Source organism: Rhinopithecus bieti, unplaced genomic scaffold (assembly GCF_001698545.2).
Source record: "Rhinopithecus bieti isolate Rb0 unplaced genomic scaffold, ASM169854v2 scaffold_33444, whole genome shotgun sequence".
Lineage (NCBI taxonomy): Eukaryota > Metazoa > Chordata > Mammalia > Primates > Cercopithecidae > Rhinopithecus > Rhinopithecus bieti.
Window position 1 is genome coordinate 648,005 of NW_016814544.1, and position 24,459 is coordinate 672,463.

The 24,459-nt window shown below is 54.7% G+C and overlaps 1 protein-coding gene across 1 annotated transcript; it reads right to left on the bottom strand.

Moving 5' to 3' along the window:
• Positions 1 to 1,521: 1,521 nt before the first annotated feature.
• On the bottom strand, positions 1,522 to 24,459 carry CNOT12 (CCR4-NOT transcription complex subunit 12). Its single transcript, XM_017851347.1, is given in 13 exon segments — positions 1,522 to 1,964; positions 2,409 to 2,481; positions 2,764 to 2,921; positions 3,684 to 3,820; positions 3,951 to 4,101; positions 4,339 to 4,705; positions 10,517 to 12,678; positions 14,639 to 15,997; positions 20,211 to 20,280; positions 22,170 to 22,515; positions 22,518 to 22,802; positions 23,894 to 24,052; positions 24,345 to 24,459. Coding segments are annotated over 11 exon segments (5,190 nt in total). The 5' UTR covers positions 23,988 to 24,052; positions 24,345 to 24,459; the 3' UTR covers positions 1,522 to 1,964; positions 2,409 to 2,420.

The following is a 24,459-nucleotide window of genomic DNA, read 5'->3' on the forward strand; positions in this document are numbered from 1 at the left end:
TTTTTGTATTTTTAATAGACATGGGGTCTCACCATGTTGGCCAGGCTGGCCTTGAACTACTGATCTCAAGTGATCCGCCCGCCTTCCCAAAAGTGCTAGGATTACAGGTGTGAGCCACCACACCCAGCATTAAATAATATAAACATGAGACTTCAGATGGGTAGAAAGCCAAGGTCTGAATGTGCCTAACATTTGTTAAATGTTGTTAAATTCCTAACCTCTAAGGTGCTATTAGGAAGAGAGGCCTTTTCCGAGCACAGTGGCTCAGGCCTATAATCCCAGCACTTTGGGAGGCCAAGGTGGGCAGATCACTTGAGGTCAGGAGTTCAAGATGAACCTGGCCAAGATGGCGAAACCCCGTCTCTACTAAAAATACAAAAACTAGGTGTGGCCGGGCACAGTGGCTCACGCCCGTAATCCCAGCACTTTGGGAGGCTGAGGCAGGCAGATAACGAGGTCAGGAGATCGAGACCGTCCTGGCTAACACAGTGAAACCTCGTCTCTACTAAAACTACAAAAAAAATTAGCTAGGTATGGTGGCAGGTGCCTGTAGTCCCAGCTGCTCAGGAGGCTGAGGCAGGAGAATGGCATGAACCCAGGAGGTGGAGGTTGCAGTGAGCAGAGATCGCGCTACTGCACTCCAGCTGGGGCAACACAGCGAGACTCCATTTCAAAAAAAAAAAAATTAGCCAGGTGTGGTGGTGGGTGCCTGTCATCCCAGCTACTGGGGAGGCTGAGGCAGGAAAATCACTTGAACCTGGGAAGTGGAGGTTGCACTGAGCGAAGATCACACCACCGCACTCTGGCCTCGGTGACAGAGCAACTCTGTCTCAAAACAACAACAACAACAACAACAAAGGGAGATTTTTAGTTCATGAGGTTGGAGATCTCACAAATAGGATTAGTGCTCTTATAAGAGAGGCCCCAGAGATCTCCCTTGTCCCTTCTACCATGTGAGGATGCAGTAAGAAGGCACTCTTTCTGCACCAGAAAACAGGTACTCACCAGACACTGAATCTGTCAGTGCTTTGTTCTTCAGCTTCCTGGCCTCCAAAACTGTGAGAAACAAGTGTCTGTTGTTTATAAGCCATCCAAGTGTACAGTATTTTGTTACAGCAGCCTGAATGGACTCAAGAGTGTCTCCCACAAAAGATTCACCCTTTCTCCATTAGATGTGGCAGAAGACTCCAAGCCCTGAAGATGGCCGAGCCACAACAGGGAAAGAGCCTGGGCTCTGAATGACTTCAAGGTGCAGAGTGCCCCTATCACCAGCCCACCCTGCACTGTGTCATGGATGAAATATAAACCTTTTTGTGTTAAACTAAGATTTAGGAGGTGTCTGAATTCTTGATCAGCCTATTGTAAACAATATACCCTTCTCAGTGATGTAAGTAAAAGGGAAGTGACACATTCAATGTCAGAGTAAGACCCTGGTGGGGCAGATTGGGAATCAGCATTTTCCAACTACAGCCTTGGAAGAGGAGATGGGCAGCCATGACCACGCACCACCACCTGGACAGCACCAATTCCCAAAAAACTTTATTTATTGTTTCAAGTGGCAAAATGTCATTGGTCTCTGTGGGGTACCTGGCGGGGCAGAGGGAGACCTGGGGTGAGGCAGGGGTACAGTCCCACCCATTATAAAAATCAAAGGCTTTTATAAAAAATGCTATAAATTGGTATCAAAAGAAAACCCAAGGGAGGCTGGAGGAGGAAGCAGAGAGGGAGAGGGAAGGAGAGGAAGGGATAAAACCTTCAACCACTAGTGACGAAATCCAGGGAAGGGAAGGTGTGGGGGGAGTTGGGAAGGTGATACAAAGTGCATAAATGTGCCTCCCCAGATGCTCCTCAGAGGTGGAGGGGGACAGAGGCTGCAGCCTGGGGCATGGTGGGGCTCCAGCCATCTCCTCACCCAGGGACCCCACAGGAATGGGCACTGCCTGAGACTGCCAGGTGGGAAGAACCTGCAATGGGAAGGGAGGAAAAGACGTCAGGGAAGGACACTGTGGAGGCTTCAGTTTCCTCTCCCCCACACCCATCTTGGTTCCCCCTGCTAAGCCTGGTCATGGAGCCTGGTAAGTGCCTGCAGGGCCCCAGACCAGAAGGGCTGCTGACTACTCTCCGTCCAGCCAGGGAGCATGGGGGGACTGTCCCTGAGCAAAGAGAAGCAGGTAGGATGGTAGCCCTCCTCCTCTTCCATACCAGGCCAGACAACACCCTGACCGCCCTGTGGACAAAATCTAGAGGAGCCAAGGGCCTACTGAGTCTCTGGAGCTTGGTTGCACCTGCTGTTTCTAACCTCCCACAGAAAGGGGTGGGAACTAAGGGACAGAAGGGGCACAAGGCCTCCCAAGCCTCCAGGGCAGGCCCTCCTCAGACTGGATCCAAGCCCAGGAACCCGTCCTCACCTCAGTGACTTCTCAGACCTTCTTCTTCTTCAGTTTCAGGGCTTGAAGCCAGTTGGGCGACGATCCTTCTGACCTAAGAGGCAGAGGGCAAAGGTTCAGAATGCAAACTTTGAGGAAACTGAACAAAACAAGGAGACGTGACAGGGACAGAAACCACCCTCCAACCAGAAGAGGCAGTCTGGGGCCTGGCTGCAGGGACCCAAATTCTGACACCATCTCCATACCGTTCATCTGGGGCACGTCCAACTGAGGTGCCTCTTTGAGTCTCGTTGGCCTCGTCTGTGAAGTGGGAGTTTCCCTTTTCATCAGGGTAATGCAGTGAGGTCAGTGGATGCCCAGAGCTTAGGTCACCTACCCTGAGGACTTCTCTGGCTTGGGAGGTAACGTGAGGGGCTTCCCCAGCCCTGGGACCTTGCAGGATTTCGAACGCTGGACCGCAGACTCCTTCTGGCTCGACTTGCTCTCGGCCGGCTCCCCCTCCTCAGCTGAGCGATTCCGGGGGCGCAGCTTGGCCTGAGAAACAAGTCCAGATGCAGACACATAGTAGAGGGACAGGCAGTAGGATTCTCAGGTGGGGAGACCTTATCTCAAGAGTGTGCAGTCCCCAGAATCAAGCAGAGACCCCTCTGCAGTCCTTTCACCCCAAAGGATGGGAAGTCACGGAGAGATGCACTTCCGGCAGAACTGAGCTATGCCTTGCACACCTTTCTGTCCTCGGAAAGATATAGCAGGACTGAATTCAGACAAACTGGGTGGGACAAAGCCAGTGGTGACTTCCCACCCCTGTTCCCTCTGCCTGCAATGCCACCCCACCACCCTGGCTCCAGGAGCCAACTCCTGTGCCTGCCTCTGGCTAAGATCAAATACTTACAGGAGGCCTTCCCCAATCCACCCTCCCTTCCCCTTCTCCTCCACCCTGTTGTTAGGAAATAACTCCTCTCTCTCTGAACAGGCCCAGCCCTTATCTGTGCCTCTCCTCAGGGACACCTGAACTTCCCTCATCCAGGCTAATCATGGGCGTCATGTCTCCCACTGCCCCTGAGCTTCCAGGACAAGAACACGTCTTGTTCTTCTTACCATCCCATTTGGCACACAGCACAGGGCCCAGAGGGGCACAAAGGGATCTTCTGGAGCCCTCAATGGAGACGAGAACGAGAGGAGGAATGGGAGAGGGGGACAGGGGAATTAACTGATGGATGGAAAGAAGAAAGACAGCATGCAAGGTGGCCACCTGGCCAGATGGCTGGACATGTTTGCTTAATGATCAGATGGTACCTTCAGGGCTGAAGGGCTCAGGCCAGGAAAAAGGTTGACTTTCAGCCCCTTGGTGCCCAAGGACATCCGCGTCCGGCGGCTCTGAGGTTCCTCCACTACCTCTTCATCTGAAGACGGCACCCGAGATGCCCGTGGCTCTGCAAAGGCCCAGGGAATGGGCTCAGAAAAGGTAGCACATCCAGATTCCCCCAACCCGCAGTCCCTACACAAGCTTGGCCTAATGCCGCAGAGATCAAGAGACATCACCAAATAATACATCAGCCCTACCCGTAGAGTCCTGGAACAGGCGTGCATCCGAGTCTGCTGCCTCCGACAGGCCCAAGGTACCCCCAGGCCGAATGGCTGGGGCCCGGTGCCCACGCTTGCGCCCCAAGTTGGCACGGCTCCGATACATGGCGCTGTCGAGGATCTCGGTGTCCTGCTCGGGACAATGGCGACACCACTGCCATTGCTGCCTCATCCCACGGAAGCCCCTCAACAGCAACTGACCAGGAGGAACTGGACCCCTCCTGCAGCCGGAGCTTCACGTTCACGTGACGCACCTACAACCCGCTTTCTGCCTTCTGGACTGGGACTGCTCAGGGAAGCTCCAGGAATGGGGCTCTGGCTGCATCACCCTCACCTACCCACTGTCTTGGGCTCACCCTCCACTGACCTCAATGAAGGAGAAGTCCTGACTGGGGGATCTGATGGGAGGGCCTTGGGAGGGCCGCCGAGAAGTCTGTGCTGGCCCCTGATCGCTCCGCCTGGCTGCTGAAGAGCCCCACGTGCCATCCATGTCTTCTGTCTGGCTGGCCTCACCATCAGGCTGGGGTCTCCAGGAGGGTGGAGAGTCCCTGCCAGGCTCCAGCACCTCCTCCTGGGCAGCACCTGCCCCGGCTCCTTCCTCCTCCAACAGGCCCCCAAGGCCCAAGGCCGCTGACTCCCTCCGAGCCACCGCCTTGGAGCTGCTGGCTACCAGCATCTCCTCCAGCAGGCCCTGGGAGCCAGAGGGCCGGGGGCGGGCTGAGCATCTGCCAGGGCTGAAAGGGGACACAGAGAGAACGAGATCACCGTGAGGCCCCATCTCCCTGCCCCGAAGCCCCCTTCACAAGCTCCTTCCCCCAGCCCCAAACTCTCCCTTGCCCTCCTTCCCATGCTTTTTCCAGACTCCTTCAAGAAGGACATGGTCAAGGCCTTGAGCAACATAGCACACGAGGAAGAGCTGAGCCAGTATGGCGGGTTCAAATCCCTGAGACCTTGGGTGAGCCCCCTCCCCTGGAAACAGCTCAGGCTCCTCTAACTGCACAGAGTCGCTGCAGGGATGGAAGAAGAATCTAAAGCACTTGGCGCAGTCCTGGTCAGTACGTACCCCAGAAGGAGCAGCCATTATTCCTGCTTGTTGTTGTTGGATGCTGGCAATGTGTTCCCTCCCAGGGCCATCTGCTCGGGCAGTCACACTCCTTGGGGTGAGCCGGGTTCTGGCCCACCTGCCTCTCTGGACTCCTGTTGTCTTTAGTCCCCATGTCATGCCTCTTCATTCCCCAAGCTCACAGAGCAACCGGCGCCCACCAGAACACACTCGGCCCTCACATGCTGGTGGCTTCGAATGAGCTGCTCCCTCTTCTGGAAAGCTCCCCACACCACACTGTCCCTTGCGGTACCGTCCCCTTGGTTCAATTCCACTTCTGAAGCTGCCCTGCGCCCTCCCAGCCACCATGGCTGCCTCAGCCCTCCCAGCCCTGGGCTCCAACCCGTGTAGTTCCTGCTTCTGTCCTATGGTTCTTTGTCTCCCTAGACTGTGAGCTCCTCAAGGGCAAAAACAGAGCCCTTTTTGCTTATGCACCCGGCACCTGACCCAGAGCCTGGCTATGCACTGCACTAAGCAAATGTTTGCCAAGCAAATGAGGGGCTGGGTCACCTTGGACCTCCATGCATCTTCTGTCTGCTGCTTCCTCAAAACACAATACAGCCGGGCACGGGATGCACAGCTCACACCTGTAATCCCAGCTACTTGGGAGGCCAGGGCAGGAGGATCTTGGGAGCCCAAGAGTTCAAGACCAGCCTGGGCAACATAGCAAGACCCCATCTAAAAACAAAAAACAAATATGGCACAAGCACACCACACACTCTCTAACTCATATTACCCACCCTGTCCAGCGGCCACTCCCCAAAATGACAGACATATTCACATTCATCACACACACTCAGGCAGAGAGCTTGTACGCTGTTGGTCACTCCTCAAGATGCACCTCGCACCCACCATATCTACAGGCACGGCACAGAGCCACACCTGACACAAACATGCGCATCCCCGCGTCCCCGCCCCCACACACACTCATACCATGCACAGAGGTATGGGAAAGGCTGGCATGGCAGTGCCTGGAAGCCAGGCCCCAGGTTCCCACTGGGATTAAAGCAGGAGAGTGGGGCAGGTGAGTCAATACCAAGCAGGAAGAGGGGGCAGGGAGAGACAGCATGAGTGGCAGTCTGTCCTTCCACAAGCTGCTGACAGATGGAAATTAAAGCGGTCTGGGGAGAGACTGGGGGAGGAGGCAGTGGTGGCAGCAGAATTGGGAGCAGTCCTGGCTGGGGGCCAAAGCCAGCTCACCCTGACAGCCAGCTTAAAATCAGGGAGGATTTGGAGGGAGGGGGCAGCAACAGCACCCCACCCAGCCTACAGAGGCCAGGCCCAAAGCCTCTCCCTGGGGTGGGGCAAAAGAAGGCTGAGGGCAGGCCCCAGGAGCTAAAGAGAGGTAAAACGCTCAGGTAGCTAAAAAGATCTATTCCAGCCAGGCACAGTGGCTCATGCCTGTAATCCCAGCACTTTGAGAGGCCAAGACAAGCAGATCACTTAAGGTCAGGAGTTCCAGACCAGCCTGGCCAACATGGTAAAACCCCATTTCTACTAAAAATACAAAAATTAGCCGGGCGTGGTGGCAGGCACCTGTAATCCCAGCTACTTAGGAGGCTGAGGCAGGAGAATCGCTTGAACCCAGGAGGTGGAGGTTGCAGTGAGCCAAGACCGCGCCATTGCACTCCAGCCTGGGCAATGAGAGCAAAACTCCGTCTCAAAAACAACAAAAAAAATCCACTTCTAAACCGAGAGCCGGCCCAAGCCATTCAGGCAGAGGTCAGTGGGCTCTGGAGGTAGCCTTGAGGAGTAGAGAGTGGCGAGTGGGGAGAACCCAAGGAAGTACAGCTACGTCCACCCAGCCGGACTAAACCCCACTCGCCCTTCACCTCATCTTAGAAGCAGCTTTTCTACCCCTAAGCGCCCAGATCACATACAAGCTGAGCCCCTCCCGGCATGGGAGCAGGAAAGAGGGGAGTTAGGAACACAGAGGCTGAGTCCTGCCACTCCAGGACACAGCTAGGCTCTGTCTCCTCCTATGCCTGTGGCTTTGACCACAAGTTACTTGTCCCACTCTGAACCTCAGTTTCTTTGTCTGTAAAATGGGGATAATAAAAGTACATAAACTGTTCTAGTTTGTTGGCAGAAATACGTGCCTAACACATAGTTAGCACTTGACAAATACAACAATTGGGATAGTCATTATCATCAACACAGGTCCCTGGCCAGAGAGGATGTGCCTCATCTTGTCGCACCTACACCCTTCACCTGATCGAAACTTTAGAGTACCCTGAGGACCAAGACTGTATCCCACCCCACCCTCCACCACCGCTCCAGAGGCAAACGTGGTGCTGGAACTACAAAACGTGAGTATCCCAATGTTTTGAAACCTGAAATGAGGGAGGAGTGAAGCTGGAAAGATGTGTCTAGAGAAACAGCAGCTGACTTTGACCCCAGAGAGACAGGGAGGGTGGCCACAGAAGACTGCAAGGCTTGGGCCCAGGGGACAAGAAAACCCACAGCCACCAGCCGCGGGAACTGGTGCAAGTCACACTGTCTCTCTGCGTCTCAGTTTCCCTAGTTTTTGTGAGGACTAATTAACAAAACCCCGTGAGTACTGGGTGTAAGTTACTCCTAACTTACATATGAGGAATCAGAGGCCTGCAGAAGAGAACAAACTTGCCCAAGGTCACAGAGGTGGTTACAGAATCAGAACGCAAGCCTGGTAGATGGACTTCGCGTTACAAAGGGAACCTCCAAAATTTTCTTTAAAGACAAAGTGCCCATTGTGGGCCAGGCATGGTGGCTCATTTCTGTAATCCCAGCACTTTGGGAGGCCGAGATGGGCGGATCACCTGAGATCTAGAGTTCAAGACCAGCCTGGCCAACATGGTGAAACCCTGTCTCTGCTAAAAATACAAAAATTAGCCGGGCGTGGTGATGTATGCCTGTAATCCCAGCTACTCAGGAGGCTGAGGCAGGAGAATCAAACCCAGATGGCAGAGGTTGCAGTGAGCCAAGATCGCACCGTTGCACTTCAGGCTGGGAGCCTGGGCAACGACAGACCGTGACTCTGTCTCAAAAAACAAACAAAAAAAAAAAAAAAGAGAAAGTGCCCATAGTGTAGAATTTCCCTGCTCAGAACACTAGGCTCTTGGATATTAGCCAAATTAGTTTGGAAAATAGTGCATTACTTGTCTTTAAGGTACTAATATTTGCTAATATACAGACTAAGTCTTCTGTATGGCCATAGAGTACCCGGCATTTTCCGAACATATTCACAGACTGGTATTCTTTTTTTTTTTTTTTTTTTTTTTTGAGACGGAGTCTCGCTCTGTCGCCCAGGCTGGAGTGCAGTGGCCGGATCTCAGCTCACTGCAAGCTCCGCCTCCCGGGTTCACGCCATTCTCCTGCCTCAGCCTCCCAGGTAGCTGGGACTACAGGCGCCACCACCTCGCCCGGCTAGTTTTTTGTATTTTTTAGTAGAGACGGGGTTTCACCGTGTTAGCCAGGATGGTCTCGATCTCCTGACCTCATGATCCGCCCGTCTCGGCCTCCCAAAGTGCTGGGATTACAGGCTTGAGCCACCGCGCCCGGCCTCACAGACTGGTATTCTTTAGGACACATTTTAGAAAAGGCTGCCCGAAAGCATAAAATTCAAATAAGCCCCTGGAACTCCTCTCTGAAGCAACTGTTTCCATTCGGCTTTTGAGGAGCCACGCTTTCTGTTGCATACAATGAGGCTCACCTGTATGGCACCACGGCTAACCCCTGAACTCGGGTTAAAGTCAACACTGACCAGATTATGGTAACAACCACAAAAGCCTGGGTGCTTTAAAGGCACAATGAGACCAAAGCTCGGAGAGCTGAGTGCTTCCCTGCGTCTCTGACGCTACCCTCCTCTTCCCCTAACCTAGTCCCACCACAATCCCCGCCCCACCTCCCTCCATCCTAAACTAAGGCAACAAGATGATCACTTTCCACTTCTCAAGAGCCACCCCACACAGAAGGGAAAGGCAGAGAGCTGGGGGGGGTGGGGGGGGGGGGTCCCACAGCAGCCACACCTGAAAGCAGTTAACCATAAGCAAGTGAGAAAGAGGTACTCCCGACTCTGCCCCTAAGGTGTCACACCACCTTTCCACCTGCCAGCGGAGAGGATAAAAATCCCCTTCCTGCTTCACAGAGCAGCTGGGAAGATCAATGAGGTAAGATGTGTGGTTAAGCATGGGGCGTGCAAAGTTCTATGACTCCCAGGAAGAGAAATCAGGAATAACCACGCCAAGCCTGGACTCTCCCCTGCACCAGGAACATTAAAGTTGGAACTCTGCACTTTCTGAGTCAAACCCTGAGAAACTGAGGCTCAGACCCCAGCAACCTGCCCAGGACCACAAGGACCTCCCGACTCCTAGTCCTGCGCCCTCCCCTCTTCCTTGCAGTCCTCAATGCAGCCTCAGTGGTTCCCTGTGCTCCATCACCACCCCCTCTACAGCCTGAGTCGTCAGGAAGCTCCCCTTCCTCAAACCCCCCCGGGCATCTCCCTGGGCCCACCTTCCTGTCTCCCTCCTTCTCCTCCATCCCAAATGCCTCCCCTGACTCCCCAAGACCACCATGATGCTCTCTAGCCCCTTCCTGCTCCTCTCCTCCCATCACCAACCCCTTCCACTTATAAAAGCCCCCACCCCCACACTTCCCTTGCCTTCCCCACATACCCAGTGAGAAGCTCCCACTGTGGGCTGGAAAAGGAAACATTTGCTACTCACTAAAGGGAATAAAAGTGAATCTCAATGGATGCAAATGTTAACAAAACGGATGCAATGCCTTTTTAGCACCTTTCTCAGCTGCAAAATCATCTCAGCTGGTTTTAAAACATCCATGAAACAGATTGTGGTTGGCTTGCAAAGCCTTTGGAAAGTTCTTTCAGCAACTTTGCACATAGAGGCCAAGGTCATGGGGCCAGGTCCCCATACCCTTCAGGTTCTTGAACTTGCTATTCCAGGCTTCATGACAGGCAAGAAGCACCAAGTCCCTAACCTCTTTGAGAACCTGTGGGTGCCACTGTCCACTCCACTCCTGGCTGTGGTGGCCCCAACCAAGAAGACACAGAATTCTCTGCCCTACGCCTATGAAACCACCTGTGGCTTCAGGGCTGAGAGGCCTGCGGAACGGCTACTGCGTACAAGAGTAGAACCCACCAGAAACCATCCAAGCTATGACACGCACCATTTCCCCCGTCACAGTCACAATTCTAAATCACCAAGAAAGCTCAAACATAGCAAAAGTGACACATTAGTCATCCTTCCAAAAAAGAACTCACCTGTATGTGCATCGTATTTCAATTTTTTTCAGTAGAATTAAAAATTCTTAGTCTAAAATGTCCCAATTTTCCAAATACTAAAAGTCCTCAGGAAAAACTGTTTCTTCCCTCCTCAGAAAGGTTCCAATTTCTCGGATAACCCTCACATGTTCCCTCCCACACCGGGGAGGGGGCTCCGTTCGTTACCTGGCTCCGAAGCTGAGGGCTTCTCCTGTGTCCATTCCAGGGTCTGCAGGGTGTGGCTCCAAGGAAGACGAGGAGTCATCTTCACCCTGGGTCTCTGGCCCACTTGTCTCACCAACCCCCAGCTCCCTGGCCTCCAAGGGGTCTCTGGCCTCCAGGCCAGGGGACAAGCTGCCATTGTGCCTCAGGCTGGACTCTGGGCACTGGCTGACCCCACCCACCCCATGCTCCCTGGCTTCACTGGGAGTCCCAAAGAGCTCCACATTCCGGGGTGCCAAGTCCCGGGTCCAGTCCATCTGCCCCACCCCACATTCCCGTAGCCCCTGAGAACCTCCAGACTCTGGGTCACAGGACACCTCCAAATCCCTCAGGCCCAGATTGTTACCCCAGTCCATCTGGCCCACCCCAAGCTCTTTGTGCTCTCCAGGACTGCAGACTGCCCCTGGGGCCATGTTTCTCAGCCCGAGGTCAGGTGTCCAGTCTGCCTGTCCAACTCCACGCTCCCTTGATTTAAGGAACTCTCCAGCCTCCACACCTGACCAGTCGGTCTGCCCCACGCCACTCTCTCTGGCCTGGCTGTGGCCTCCTCCTTTCCCGACCTCAGTCAAATCTTTGCTCTTCACATTAACATCAGAAGTCCAATCCTTCTCCCCAACTCCAATTCCCCCGGGTTCTTCAGACCCTCCACTTTCCAAACAGCCAGCCAGGTTCATGTCTCTTAAGCTCAGGCCGCCTGACCAGCCCATCTGTCCCACGGCACCCTCCCTGGCCTCGCTCGAGCCCCCGGAACCCACACAGCTGGACACTTCCAAGTTCCTGAGACCCAGCTGGTCAGTCCAGTCCACCGAGCCAGTTGTGGTCTTCCCAGGAGGCACAAAGTGACCACCTCCCATCTTGCTAGAAGGGCTAAAGCCAGCACCACTCACTCTGTCATTGCCAATGATGCCAAACTGATAGCTCCTCTCACTGGCCTCGATGCAGAAGTCCGGACTCCAGTCCTGCTGCCCTGGGGTAAAAGCTGCCTCTCTCCGGGGGCCAACACTGAGGCTAAACTCACCGACCCAGCCTCGCTTCCCCATCTCCCCATCTTCCAGGTCAGCACTGCCAGGGCCCTGAGCCCCTGCCTGCTGTCTCTCCTGATGCCCTCCCACCTCCCGGCTAGCATCACTGTTTTGCCAGCTGCTCTGGTCTCTCTGCCCGAGTGCCCCATCCGGCACGTGGGCAGTGCTAGGACTGAACAAGCCCCCCGACTCTCTCTGTCCTGGCCGGCCAGTATCCCTGCTGCCCTCCCCAAGGCTGTCTTCCACACTTGGAATCTTCTTCTCAAATTCCTCATCCTGTTGCTGGGCTTCCTCGGGGCTGAACCCAGAGCTCAAGGGTCTCGTTCCAAAGCCTCTTTCCTGGGCATCAAGGGTCCTGGAGCTGCCACCACTGCTGTAGTCCCTTATCCAAGCGCTCTTCCCAAACTCCTGTTCCTGCGGCTCCGCATCCCGGCTGCCATAGGTGCCAAGTGACACATCTCTCTTCTGAAACTCCCAGTCCTGCTCGTCGGCATCCTGGCTGCTGTACCTGCCATGGTGGTCCCTCTTCCCCAAATTTTGGCCCTGCTCGTTGGCATCTTGGCTGGCATAAGCACCCAGAGAATCTCTCTTCCCAAATTCCCAGTCCCCAAGGCTTACATCTCGACTACTGTAAGTACCCAGTGAATCTCTCTTCCCAAATTCCTGGTCCTGGAGCTCCGCATCCCGGCTGGAGTAAGTGCCCTGGGAATCCCTCTTTCTGAACTCCCAGTCCTGAACATCTGCCTCCTGGCTCCGCTGAGTGCCAAGCTGGGCTGGCTTTCCAACTACCCGGTCCTGGGCTGTGAGCACCCCTGCGGCAGACACTTCACTCTGGTCTTGGCTGCTGCTGGCCTCCATCTCCTCCTGGCCGATGCCACACCTGCTGGCCCACTCCCTGGTGCTCCCTTCCCCAGCTCCTTGCCCATACTTGCTGGTCCAGTCCCTCTCTCCGAGACCTGGGTCTCCTCTAGGGCTTGCACCCCCAAGGCCATAGTCCTGAGAAGCACCTTGACACCAGCTGGAAGGACTGAAACTGCTGGGCTGTGGGTCTCCTGTGATCCCAAATTCACTCTGCAGATCTTTCTGGGACCAGCCAAGGAGTCCCTGGGAATAAGAAAATAAAACAGACAAAGAAACAACAATTAGATTCAGTCGGGGTGGGAGTCAATCCAGCAGAGTCAGCACTGCCTAGTGCCTGAAAGCCCCACTTTGGCAACAGAAAGCTGTGTGACCTTGAGCAAATAACTTAACCACTCGGGGCCTCAGCGTCCTCATCCTTAAATGAAGATAAGTCCTACTGCATGGGGCCGGTGTGAGAGGGTTAAACGAAATCATTTAGACCAAGCACTCAGCATAATGCCTGGCATGCAGTGGGTACTCAATCGATGGTCCCATGGTCATGTTTACAACTCTTGGGCAATACTTGGCTAACAGCCAGGAGAGGAGTGGTCTTCACACAGGAATGGCGGGCAATGTACTTTCCTTTTGATTAGGAGAGGTCAAGATTCAAAGCCTCTCTGCAACCTCCCTTGCAAGGCAAGGTTCCAACACCAATGAGAGCTTTTCCAGCTCGTCCTCCCCCACGCCCCACCTGACCCCCATCCTCCTATAAGTACCCAGCCCCTTCTTCCCCAGCCAAAGTGCCGTCTGCTCAATCCTCCCCAGGAAGACCTCTCAGCCCTCACCTCGGCCCAGGAAAGACAGGAGGGGCAGCTTCTAGCACAGGGGAAAATCTCAGCCAGGGCTTCTTGCACCCCACCCCCCACCTCACGCTCCCTGACTCACCCTCGTGGGCGGGAGAGCCCTGGGTTCAGGGCTTCGGAGCCGGCCAGCCTCATCCCTCAGTGCAGCGTTGGCCAGCAGCCGCTCCAGGACAGACATGCTGGCCTCCCCGTCCCCAGGCTGGGCCATGGCCCTCCGCCCCCCGCCCCCCGCCCGCCTCGGGGCTGCTGGGTGCGGCCAGCCGGGCGCAGGGATAGGGCTGGGCTGCTCCCCACGCTGGGACCTGTCCGACGGCTCCGGCGCTGGCTCTCCCTCACCCTGGCCCTGCTCCCTTCGGAGCAGCTGCAGCTTGGGCAGCCCCGCCCAGGAGCCAGTTGAGTCACCCACATCCCGGGACAGACACACCTACTGCAGGAGTCAGCTTAACCCCTTCCTGCTCCTCCTCCTCCCTGCCCCCCAGCCTCCAGAGGCCCCCTGGCTCCTCCTTTCCTGCAGCCCCGCCCCTTACAGCCCAGGCCCGGCTTGAGAAATAAATTTCAAAAGCCACCTGGCCCCCGGCCCTTAAATTCAGAGGCAGCCTGGTAGGAGAAAGGGCACTGGGCTGGGAAACGGCGCTGGCCCGGGCCCAGCCACCAACTTGCTGGGTAACTGCACAAGGCTCGCCTCCTCTGAGGCCCAGCTGCCTGTCTACAAAGCGGGTCTGGAGCTCAATGTTAATAACGTTTGTAAAAGCCAACACATATTGAGCACTTAGGATGAGCCAGGCACTATTCTTAGCACTTTAGACATTACAGCTCATTGAACCCTTGCCAACACCCTCGGAGGTAGAGCTCAGCTTATCCACATTTTACAGATGTGGAAACTGAGGCAGAGGGCAGAAAAGTCACCCTTTCAAGGTCACACCTGGGCAAAGGAAAGCAGAGCCAGGAGACGAACCCAGGAGCCCACGCTCTAAATGGCTACACTATTTTGCCTTGAACAATATTCCCATAATGAGAGACTGAATACTCAGCACCTGCCACACACTGTACCGAGAGCTTTCCACCTCTTATTTACCCACAATATAACTCGAAGAGGCCAGTGCTACTATCATGAAAGCACTCTGAAGCTTAGCAGTTACGGCACATTCTTCCCAAGACCAATCAGCTAGCGAATGCTGAAGCTGGGACACAGCCTCACACGAAACCCCACACACAGAGCTACGATCTGCAGGTCCACAGCTGCCTTGCTCGCTACCACAGCCCAAGCTCTCAACACGTAAAATCCATGTTCAAAGAATGAAGCCCACCCAAGCCCTGGCCTCTCTCCCCAGAAGTCCCACTCTCCCTATGCCCATTCTCACCTCAGAGCAGGGACTTGGGGACTGTGTGTCCTTCAGCTCAGATCCAGCTCCCCGTCTTGCACCGCCACCACTAGGTGGTGGTGAAGCCAGGAGGTCGTCCAGCCAGCGGGAGCTGCTTTCAGGGCCCGGAGGCTCAGGGGACGCCCTACACAAGTCTTGAGCCTCTGTCCTGGGTTGGGTGGTCTCGGCCCGGGCTAGGGTCACGGCCTCCTCCTCAATAGGCAGTGCCTGCCCAGGCTCAGGGGTATCAGCAAAGAGAACACAGGGCTGGTCAGGGGGTGCTGGCTGCTCCTGCCCCAGGACCGGCTCCAGGATGGGCAGGGCTGCCTCCCTGGTAGCCAGGGGGAGAGGGGACTCCTGTCCAGCCAAGGGCTCCTGCGACTCGTATCTCTCCTCTGCCTGCTGCAAAGGTAATCCAGGTGTGCCCTCAGTTGTAAGTAGGGGCTCAAGGGGAACAGCTGGGAATTGAGGTTGACTCTCCCCGTCACCCTTCTGGGGGAGGGACATGCTTGGATCATCCCCTTGCACCCAGGAACTAGGCCTTCCTGACCCACTTGGAGCTGACCCGGCCCCTTGCCCCTGCTGAGACACTCCTTCTTCCCTACTGGAAACGGCCAAGTTGCCAGCCTCAGCAGCCTCAGCGGCCTCACTGGCTTCAGTGATGGGGGAGGGAGGCGGGGAGTCCAGCCGCCACACGCCCAGACCCGAGGGCCGCGTGGGGAAGGTCCATTCGAAGGACTGTGATAAGCTCCAGTTGGACTCTGCTCCAAAGGGACGATCCAGGGCCAACTGGCTCCCCTGGCCTTGGGGCAGGGCGGCCAGCGAGCCCCCCAGCTTCTCCTGGTCCTGGCTGGGTGACTGGAGCACACCTTCAGAGAATCGGCGCTGAACCAGGCTGGTGGGGCGGAGGTGTGCGTCACCCTTGGCCTCCTCCTCCCCGCCAGATGGAAACGTCCGAGTGAGATCTAGCAACTCACCCACCTCAATCAGGAGCCGGGGTGAGGTGGCAGGGGGCTGATCCAGGCTGTGGGGCTCCAAGACCTCAGGGGAGGGCTGCTGGGTCTGGGGCCTCTGGAGCCCCTCAGCAGGGAGCCCCGGGCTGGGGGTGTGGCGGGAGCCCTCCTCAGGCAGGGCTGCACTTGGAGCTGATGGAGTCACAGCGGGGCAGGGAGAAGCCTGGGAAGCATCAGGACTCTGGGCTTCCAGAAGCTGCGAGTGGCAGGGAGAACTCTTATCGGGTGAGTGAAGATGGGGAGAGCCAGGGCCTGAGCCTGAGGCTTCTGCGGGGAGGCCCGGGCTGGCAGGGCCTCCATTCTCTGAGGAGGGGGTTGGACTTGAGGGAATCCAGGGCTTGGAAATCTGCAAGAGAAAGGTCAAGAGCCATCACTCACCTCTCAGTGGGGCAGGGAGGGTCCCCTCCAACCCCACACAGACCCTAGGTCAGCTTCTTCCAGGCTGGGAGGAGGAAACTGGAACTCAAGGGCGTCCTGTCGAGACAGATGGGAGAGACCCCATAGATGACTCAAGGCAGGACTTCTCACAGAGCCCCCTTTAGACCTTCTCCCCCAGAATGTACCTAGCCTTATTCACAAATGGTAGGAATTCATAATTCCTACCATTTCAGGTGGTTGGAACCCCTCATCCACTCAACCCAAAGCTCATCTGAGGATCTCCTCAGAGGCCACAGTTCGGGGTCCAGAACACCTGCTTTATAAAGGAAAAGGAACATTGAGAATCTGGCTCTTGGGGCATCTCGGCATGTGGGAGTCGGGAGGGGAGAGAGGGTTTCGCCTCAGAGCAGGACTCGAGGTGCAGTGCAGCTACAGAGCAGTTGCAGGAGTGGCTACAGCATGCAGGGGGTGCTCCTCGTGCCACTCCAGAGGTGCCAAGGAAGCAGGAAGGCCATGGGACCCAGGCAAAAGGCACTGGGGGACGTGACAGTGCCTAGCTTGAGCCGTCCCAGCACTGCCTCTTACCAGTATGTGCCCTCCCTCACGTATGGCAGACACTTGGTCTCTCTGAGTCTCAGCTTCCCCATCTGTACATTAGGGCTGGCAGCAACGATGCCCGTCTCCCAGTTAGGTGAGGGTGAAGGGAAATGTGTACACTGGCCCCTCGGCATAGGACTCATGGGATGATGGGGGCAGAGAGTGGGGAGGACGTGGAGAGAACAGGGGGACAAACGAGGCACCAAGCACCTGCTCCACCTGTCCCCAGACAATGAAGCGAGTCTGGCTCCATCTGACCTTTGCCCTCTACAGAGGTCACGCTTCCCTGGCCGCCTTCTCCCATGCAGTTATTTCTCCCACATCATCACCTACTAGGTCCCGGCAAAATAAAGGGTCCTGCTTGCTTCTCAAGGTCCCTTTTGTTCCCTCCATGCTTACTCCCCTCTACAATGTTCTAATTTCAAAGCTCGTGCCCTTAAACTACAGCACCCACAATTCCTTCTTGGTTTTTTTTTTTTTTTTTGAGACGGAGTCTGGCTCTGTCGCCCGGGCTGGAGTGCAGTGGCCGGATCTCAGCTCATTGCAAGCTCCGCCTCCCGGGTTTATGCCATTCTCCTGGCTCAGCCTCCCAAGTAGCTGGGACTACAAGCGCCCGCCACCTCGCCCGGCCAGTTTTTTTGTATTTTTTAGTAGAGACGGGGTTTCACCATGTTAGCCAGGATGGTCTCAATCTCCTGACCTCGTGATCCGCCCGTCTCGGCCTCCCAAAGTGCTGGGATTACAGGCTTGAGCCACCGCGCCCGGCCTTCCTTCTTGTTATCAACCCTTACACATCCATCATTTCTTGAAAACCGTAACCGCTGGATCACTGCAACCCTCTCCAGCACTGCTGTGATAGCTTACAGTGATCTCCATAGCCAGATGCGACCCTTCCAGCCTCTGGTTCGTTGGCCTCCTCTGCCCCAGTGACGGTGCGACCCATCCTCTCAAGGTCACACCTTACACCTCAGCCTTACCAGTGGCTGCACCCTCTGCATCACCTCAATCCCAAGTATCCCGCTCGCCCACCCCCACCGTTTATCTGAAGGTTCACTCTATTTCCCCAACGCCCTCATTTTCAGCTCCTCTGGTAGCACAGCCCCTTAACCCTCATTCTTGCTCACTGTCCCCTACTCCCCTCATACCCTCACCTCTCTTCTTATCACCATTAACGTCACTTTTTACCCAACGCTCAACTCCTTCATCTGCTTCATCACACTGTTTAACCTGTTTAAATACAGCTCTCCAATACAGCTGGGCCAATCCTAGCCCAGCACCTGAGTAGCTGCATGTGGCTGGAGAAAAACACACAATCGTGACAGCTGGTCTCACTCCAGATTCACCACTGACCTCAAGCCGGTCCCAGAGCTGCCCGGAATCCCACAGCACTCCCCCTCCCATTCACTCCATGACTCTCCCAGGCAATGTTTTAGCATCTTCTCCCGTCAGACCTCCGCACCTCCCCCAATCCTCTCTCAGCTGATGGCCTTGCTTCCTGTTCCCTGAGAACACAGAGGCCACCAGCAGAGAACCCCTTCCCACCCCGACAACCCCCCACTGGCACACCACCCACTTCCTGCATGGAAGCCCAAGCACTCTGCCTCCCCTTCTGCTATCAGGCACTGTCCTCGCTTGGGGCTGAGGCCAATCCTTCCTCTCTCCTGCATCATTGATTTTTTTTCCCTCTCTACTGGATCATTTCCATCAGTACGCAAACTGCTCTAATTTCTTCTGTCTTGAAAAACCAAAAAAGCAAACCAAAAAACCACTCTTGACCCCATATCACTCACTAGCTACCACCCATTTTCTTGAAAGCCCTGTCTACATTCACTATTAATATCCACAGTTCTTCTTGTCCCCTTCTCTCTTGAACCCACTCCAAACCACCTAACTACTCTCGTCAAGGTCACGGATGACCTCCCTGGAGCTCAATCCAATTCTCTATGCTCACCTTACTTGACCTGTCAGCAGCATCTGACAGCTGATGGCACCCTCCCCCAGTCCTGGAGGCTGTCTCTACTTGGTGGACTCTCTCACTATCCTCCCAGTCTCCTTGGCTGTGTCTCCGGGCCCTCCCCTCCTGCACCATCCCCACTCTCGGTAATCTCAACCAGTCGTCACAAGCATCCCTACTCTGACAATTCCCAAGTGTTCCTTTCAAATTTGCTCACTTCCCACAAAGGCCAGACTCAACTACCCAACCATCCACTGGACGTTTCCACATGGATGTCTGAAAGCCATCTCTAATTCAACAAATCCACAAGCAAACTCCTCCCATCTCCCCCGATCTTGCTTCACCCTTAGAAGTCCCCATCTCAGCAACCATAAACTCATCCTTTCGGTTGCTCAGGCCAAAAGCCTTGGGGTCACCCTTGATTCTGTGCTCTCTATCTATCTGAAAGTCCTTTCCACCATGCCTTCAAATTCTATCCAGAACCAACCACTTCTCCCCATCTTCACTGTAAGCTACCTCCAGGGTCCAAGCCATCATCATCTCTCACCTGGACGATTCCAGCAGCCCTCTGACTGGTCCATGCTGCTGATCTTACCTCCCTGTAACTGATTCTTAATCCAGTGGGCCAGGTGACTCTTTACAACTAAGACAGCAGCATCCCAAGCCTTTCCTGCAAACCCTTCAAATGGCCTGCTGCCCTCACTCAAGCCAAAGTCTTTCCAGAGGCCTTCAAGACTTGACACAATCCAACCCCACCCTCCGTCGGTCCTCACTACCACCCAACTCCTCTCTCACTGCGAGGCAGACATCCTGGCCTCCTTGCCAGGAAGGCATCAATGCCTTTGTACTTGCTGTGCACTCTACCAAGAATGCTGCTCCCCAGACATGCACACAGCTCAGCCTCTGCCCTTCACAGTGACACCTTCCCCGACCACAGTCATCCCTGCACTCTCTACCTTCACAGCTATCCCCAGCACCCAGTTCCTAACAGGCGCTCAGTCACTGCTTGCTGGATGGACGAATAATCAAGTCAGGTCTCCAGCTAGCAAGGGCTGTATGAGCAAAAAGGGCCATCCTGTACCTTGTTTACTCAAGAAAGCAGGCTGACCATCTTCAAGAACGGGAGTATAATGAGAAAATCTCAGCAAAAAGACTCAGCCCTCTTCTGACCCCAGAAAAGGCAGCCCAGCCAGGGAAAGCACGGGAGGCAGACACGGCAGCTCCTGCCTCAGCCTAAGTTACTTACCCTTTGTGAGCACAGGCGCTCTCATCTCTCACATGGGACTAACCGGGTCTACTAGCCAAAGTTATCACAAGGATTGAGTCAGTTAACGTTCCCGGGACAGGCCCAGCACATAGTAGGGACTCAATCAATGGCAGTTGCTGTGGATACTATCATTACTGTTTATGATGAATGGCCTCATGGCCTGAACCACACTTAGCCACTTTGGTGATCAAAAGCACTGGCCTGGGAGTCGAAAAATCCCAGGGTCAGTCCTCCAGTGAGTCACTCTCTCCATGGGCCTCAGTTTCCCCATCTGAACTACAAGGACAGTAGAAAAGATGATCTCAGATGACCCTCCCAGCTCTAAAATACATGATTCTGATTCATAACCGGAGGGTAACTCACATCAGCAGGTAGCTCTGAGCTGGCTGCCTTAGCCAGGTCCCCGTTGAAGGCCAGGTTGGAAGGAAGGCTCCTGTGAGGGACGAGGATAGGAAATGGAAGCACAGAATGTTAGAGTCTGTCACAGAATGAGAATGTGGGGGAGTCTCCCAGTGCAAATTTAACAGCACCCAAAGGTTAAACCCTCCTAGCCATTTACTCTTGAGCCCTGCCTGGAACCAAATGGACACAGAATCTGTCCATTTTCCATTTGGCAAGTGCCCCGGAAGACAGTGCTTATTCCCTACCTGAGCATGAAGGGTTAAATTCCCCAGCTCCTTTAGGAAAAGCATCCTGGATGCCCAGACCTCTCAATGGTTCCTAAAAACATAACTCCTCTTTCCCTTAACCCATAAGGAGTTAAAGTTCTCCTCTAGCCAGGAAGAGTGCAGCTGGTCCCACTGCCTTGCCAATACTTCTTGAAGAACTGCAGTGGGGGAGGGGAAGAGGAAAGAGTGATTTTCCAGGGTTGAAGTTGTTCTTAAGCCCTACTTGGAGTGAGGGAGGCAAGGAAGATGGCGGGTGGAACCCAGCCTGGGCAAGAGTGTGACCTCACAGCACCCTGGTCTGGGACAGGCAAAGGACTAGCTCTGGGGCCACCGCTCCAGACACTTTAAGGTGAGAGAAGGGCAAGGCCAGAGGGCAGGGCAGGGCAGGGCAGGGACTCTCAGTTTCCCGCTCAGCCCAGACACACCAGCCTTTGCTTCTCATAGCAGTAGGAGGAGAAAGGGAGCCTCTGAGCCCAGCAGAGCGGCCAAAGACCCAAGGAGCCAGCCATGCCTCAAGCTGGCTCTCCCAGCACTGAGGACAGCCTCTGTGCAGCTGATGGCTCCTGAGATGCCTCAGCCTCTTCCTCCAATGTCCGGTGCCCACAACCCCAAGAAGCACCTCCTGGCCAGCCTTGCTTTACACTAGTGGCAACTCTGGAGAAGCGTTATCATATGCAAATGTCTCCAACCAGCCAAAATCTCTATGCAGACACTAGCTGGCCTGGGATCAAGAAGTGTTCTTGTCTTATCTCTCCCATCAGATTCCGCCTCACAGGCAGAGACTGTGCCCTACTCCTCCTGACACACGCAGCCCACCCCAGGACAGGCACACTGCTCTGCCCACTGTAAGAGCTAGCAGTTAAGAGCAGAGGCTTTGGAATCAAACAACATGTCCGTCTCTGCCTCTTAACTTGCTGAGACTATGGAAGTCATTTTTGAGCCTCAGTTTCCTCATCTCTACAATGGATCTAACACTCCCTTGAACAAACAGGATGCCAATGAGGCAAAGTTTGGTGGCCAGCTCTCAGTATATAGAAACTAAAAATAAACTTCTTGGCTGGGCGTGGTGGCTCACGTCTGTAATCCCAGCACTTTGGGAGGCCGAGGCAGGCGGATCACCTGAGGTCAGGAGTTCAAGACCAGCCTGGCCAACAGGATGAAATCCCATCTCTACTAAACATACAAAAAAGTATTAGCTGGGTGTGGTGGCACACGCCTGTAATCCCAGCTACTTGGGAGGCTGAGGAAGGAGAATCACTTGAACCTGGGAGGCAGAGGTTGCAGTGAGCCGAGACTGCACCACTGTACTCCTGCCTGGGCGACAAGAGCAAAACACCATCTCAAAAAAAAAAAAAAAAGTCTATTGTCTATTAAACTTCTGTACTGTACATTTGAACTCTCTAACATAAACCTACATCAACTCTGTAACGAAAACTACAACTTTAAAAGCATACAGTAATGATAACACCATCCATCTGCTGGGGAATGATTTGTGACTTAGATCGGGATCTGCCTGTATTCACGGCACACAAGCAATCTACAGGTAAAAGTCACAACCCTATTCGGGGCCATGCACTTGGTCCCTAGCCCCCACCCAATCCCACCCCACCTGACCTCCAGGCTGCCACAAAACATACAACCTCCCACCCTTCACCTCTCCTCAGCGGTCCTGCTGTGCTCTTCCTGGCACTCGGCTGCAGGCTTTACTGGCTCCTCCTGGGACCGTCCCCTGGAGAGGGTGCTGCCATCCTCATCCCTGGGAGCAGTGGTTGTGCCATAGGTCCTGGGGCCATACCGCGAGCTGCCATCATGGTTAAAGGTGAGGCGGGAACCCCACAGGCGGTCAGGGCTGGCAGGGACCTCCTTCCGAGGCTGCTCCATCTTGGCCAGGATCTCTTCCACTGTGGTGGCCGCGAAGCGCTCTGAGGCTGGGCGGAAAGGGGCAGGGGCCTTCCGTACGCCCCCTGAGGCGGCACATCGAGCTGGGGGTGTCAAAGGGGTGGCTCCTCTTTCCCAGCCTCCTCTTTCCCAGCCTCTTGGATGGCTTCTCCTCCAGTGGAAGCCTCAACCACAGGCCTTGGTGCAAAGGGAAGGGGGCGCTTGCTGCCACCATAGGGCTGGGGTCCTGCCAGCATGTTCATCTTCCTGGCAGAAGGCAACTCAGCCAGGGGACCCCGGGGAGGCCGAGGCCCAACAGGCACCAGCAGGCTGGGTTTGGCAGGCAGGGCTGGCTTGGCAGGCAGGGCCCGGGGTTTGGGCTTGACAGGGGGTTTGGCCCGAGTGTCACCTACCAAAAGGAAAGGGTTGGCAGGGGAGCTGTCAGAAGAACCAGGAAGCAGAACTTGTTTCCTTTTCCACCTCATCTCCCACCCTCCAATTTAAGAATATTCACATCTTTCTAGGCACACGTCATATGCCACCTCTTCCACGAAGCCTTCCTTGATTTTCTACACACATCCCAGAAGCATCTTCTCCCTTCTTCAAATTCCCAAAATGTTTTAGCCAATTCCCCTTTAAGCTGAAGCTATGTAAGGACCCACCTGGCACCTTATTTCTTCCTGTACTGTATTTTGCAGCTAACACAAGTTTAATTATAAGTTATAATCAAACAAAAGAATAAATGAACAAAAGAGACAACAAACAAATGCCTGCCTGCCCCTATCAAGCAGTCAGCCCCCATATTCCCAATCTAGTTTTTTCACCTTATGTGACACTCTTCTCTATCATCCATAGTAAACTTTCAATCTCAGCTGAGCTTCTCTATCCTGCCTCCAGGCTGCCTCCTCCCCCAGTCATAGCACACTCCCAGGCCACCTCCCCACTGTCATCTGGTGTGTGACTGGGAATGCAAACTTACTATTGACCTAAGTCAAACAAAAGTAAATCTGCCACAGGGAGACAAAAAAAAAAAAAAAAAAGGACCAGAAACCTACCTTCTATATAAAGCTAAAATGACCTTGGAAGTAACCTCGTCCACCACCCTCCTGATGGAATCCTTTACCTCCTACACATTTGGCTAAATATAAGAAAAGAATCTATGCAAGGAGCCAGGAGGTCTGGGTTCAAACTCCCACTTGTACACTCCATTTGTCCCTGTGGGCCTCAGTTTCCCCCTCTGCAAAGCACGCAGCTTGATCCGTATCATCTCAAAGGTCCCTGTCTACTCTTACACCTGTTGGAAAGTTATGATCCCAAACAGTTCTGAAGAGTCTCAAGAGAAGCTGAGAACCTTTCAAACTCATCCTGCACTGCCTTGGTACTCCTCCCCTATCTCAACAGAATCATCACTCAACCACCCCCCAAGACAGAAACAGGGGGCAGCCTCTGCCCTTCCCACCCCCTCCCAGCCACCCAGCTCCACCCTGCACCCATTGGTACCTGGCTCAGAGCCAGCAGGCACCAGCTCCTCCTCCATCTCCCGGGGCAGTGGGGAAGCCATGGCTGAGCTTTCCCTGAGAGTAGACACTTTCATCACATGCGGCAGACCCTCCTTGAGAGTTGGGAGGCAGAGAGATATGAGCCGGGGTGGCTGCAGACCTAGGAAAAGAGAGAGAAGAGAACGAAAAGAAGAGTTGGGCATTGCCAGTAGGTTTAGCAGAGAGAAGTCTCCTATTTCTAGCAGAGGCAGAGTGTGGGACAGGAAGAGAGAACTTGGGGCAGGGGTGGGGGGTGGGGGGGTTGGAGGAGGTCTAGGGAGGTTCCCAGCAGCCATATCCTCAACTCTTCCCAGATCCTCCCCATTCTTATCTTCTAACCCCAAAGTCCTAGCGCTTCAGGGAGTCACTCACTGCTCCCTCCTCTGACAAACTCTCCAAGACACCCCACTTACAGTCCCCAGAGTGCCCCTTGGGTAGGATGGCCCCGCTGGAGGTGTCTACTCAAAGCAGAGCTAGAGAGTTGCAAAGTATGAAGTCTCTGTGAATCACCTCACGGGAGACGGGAAA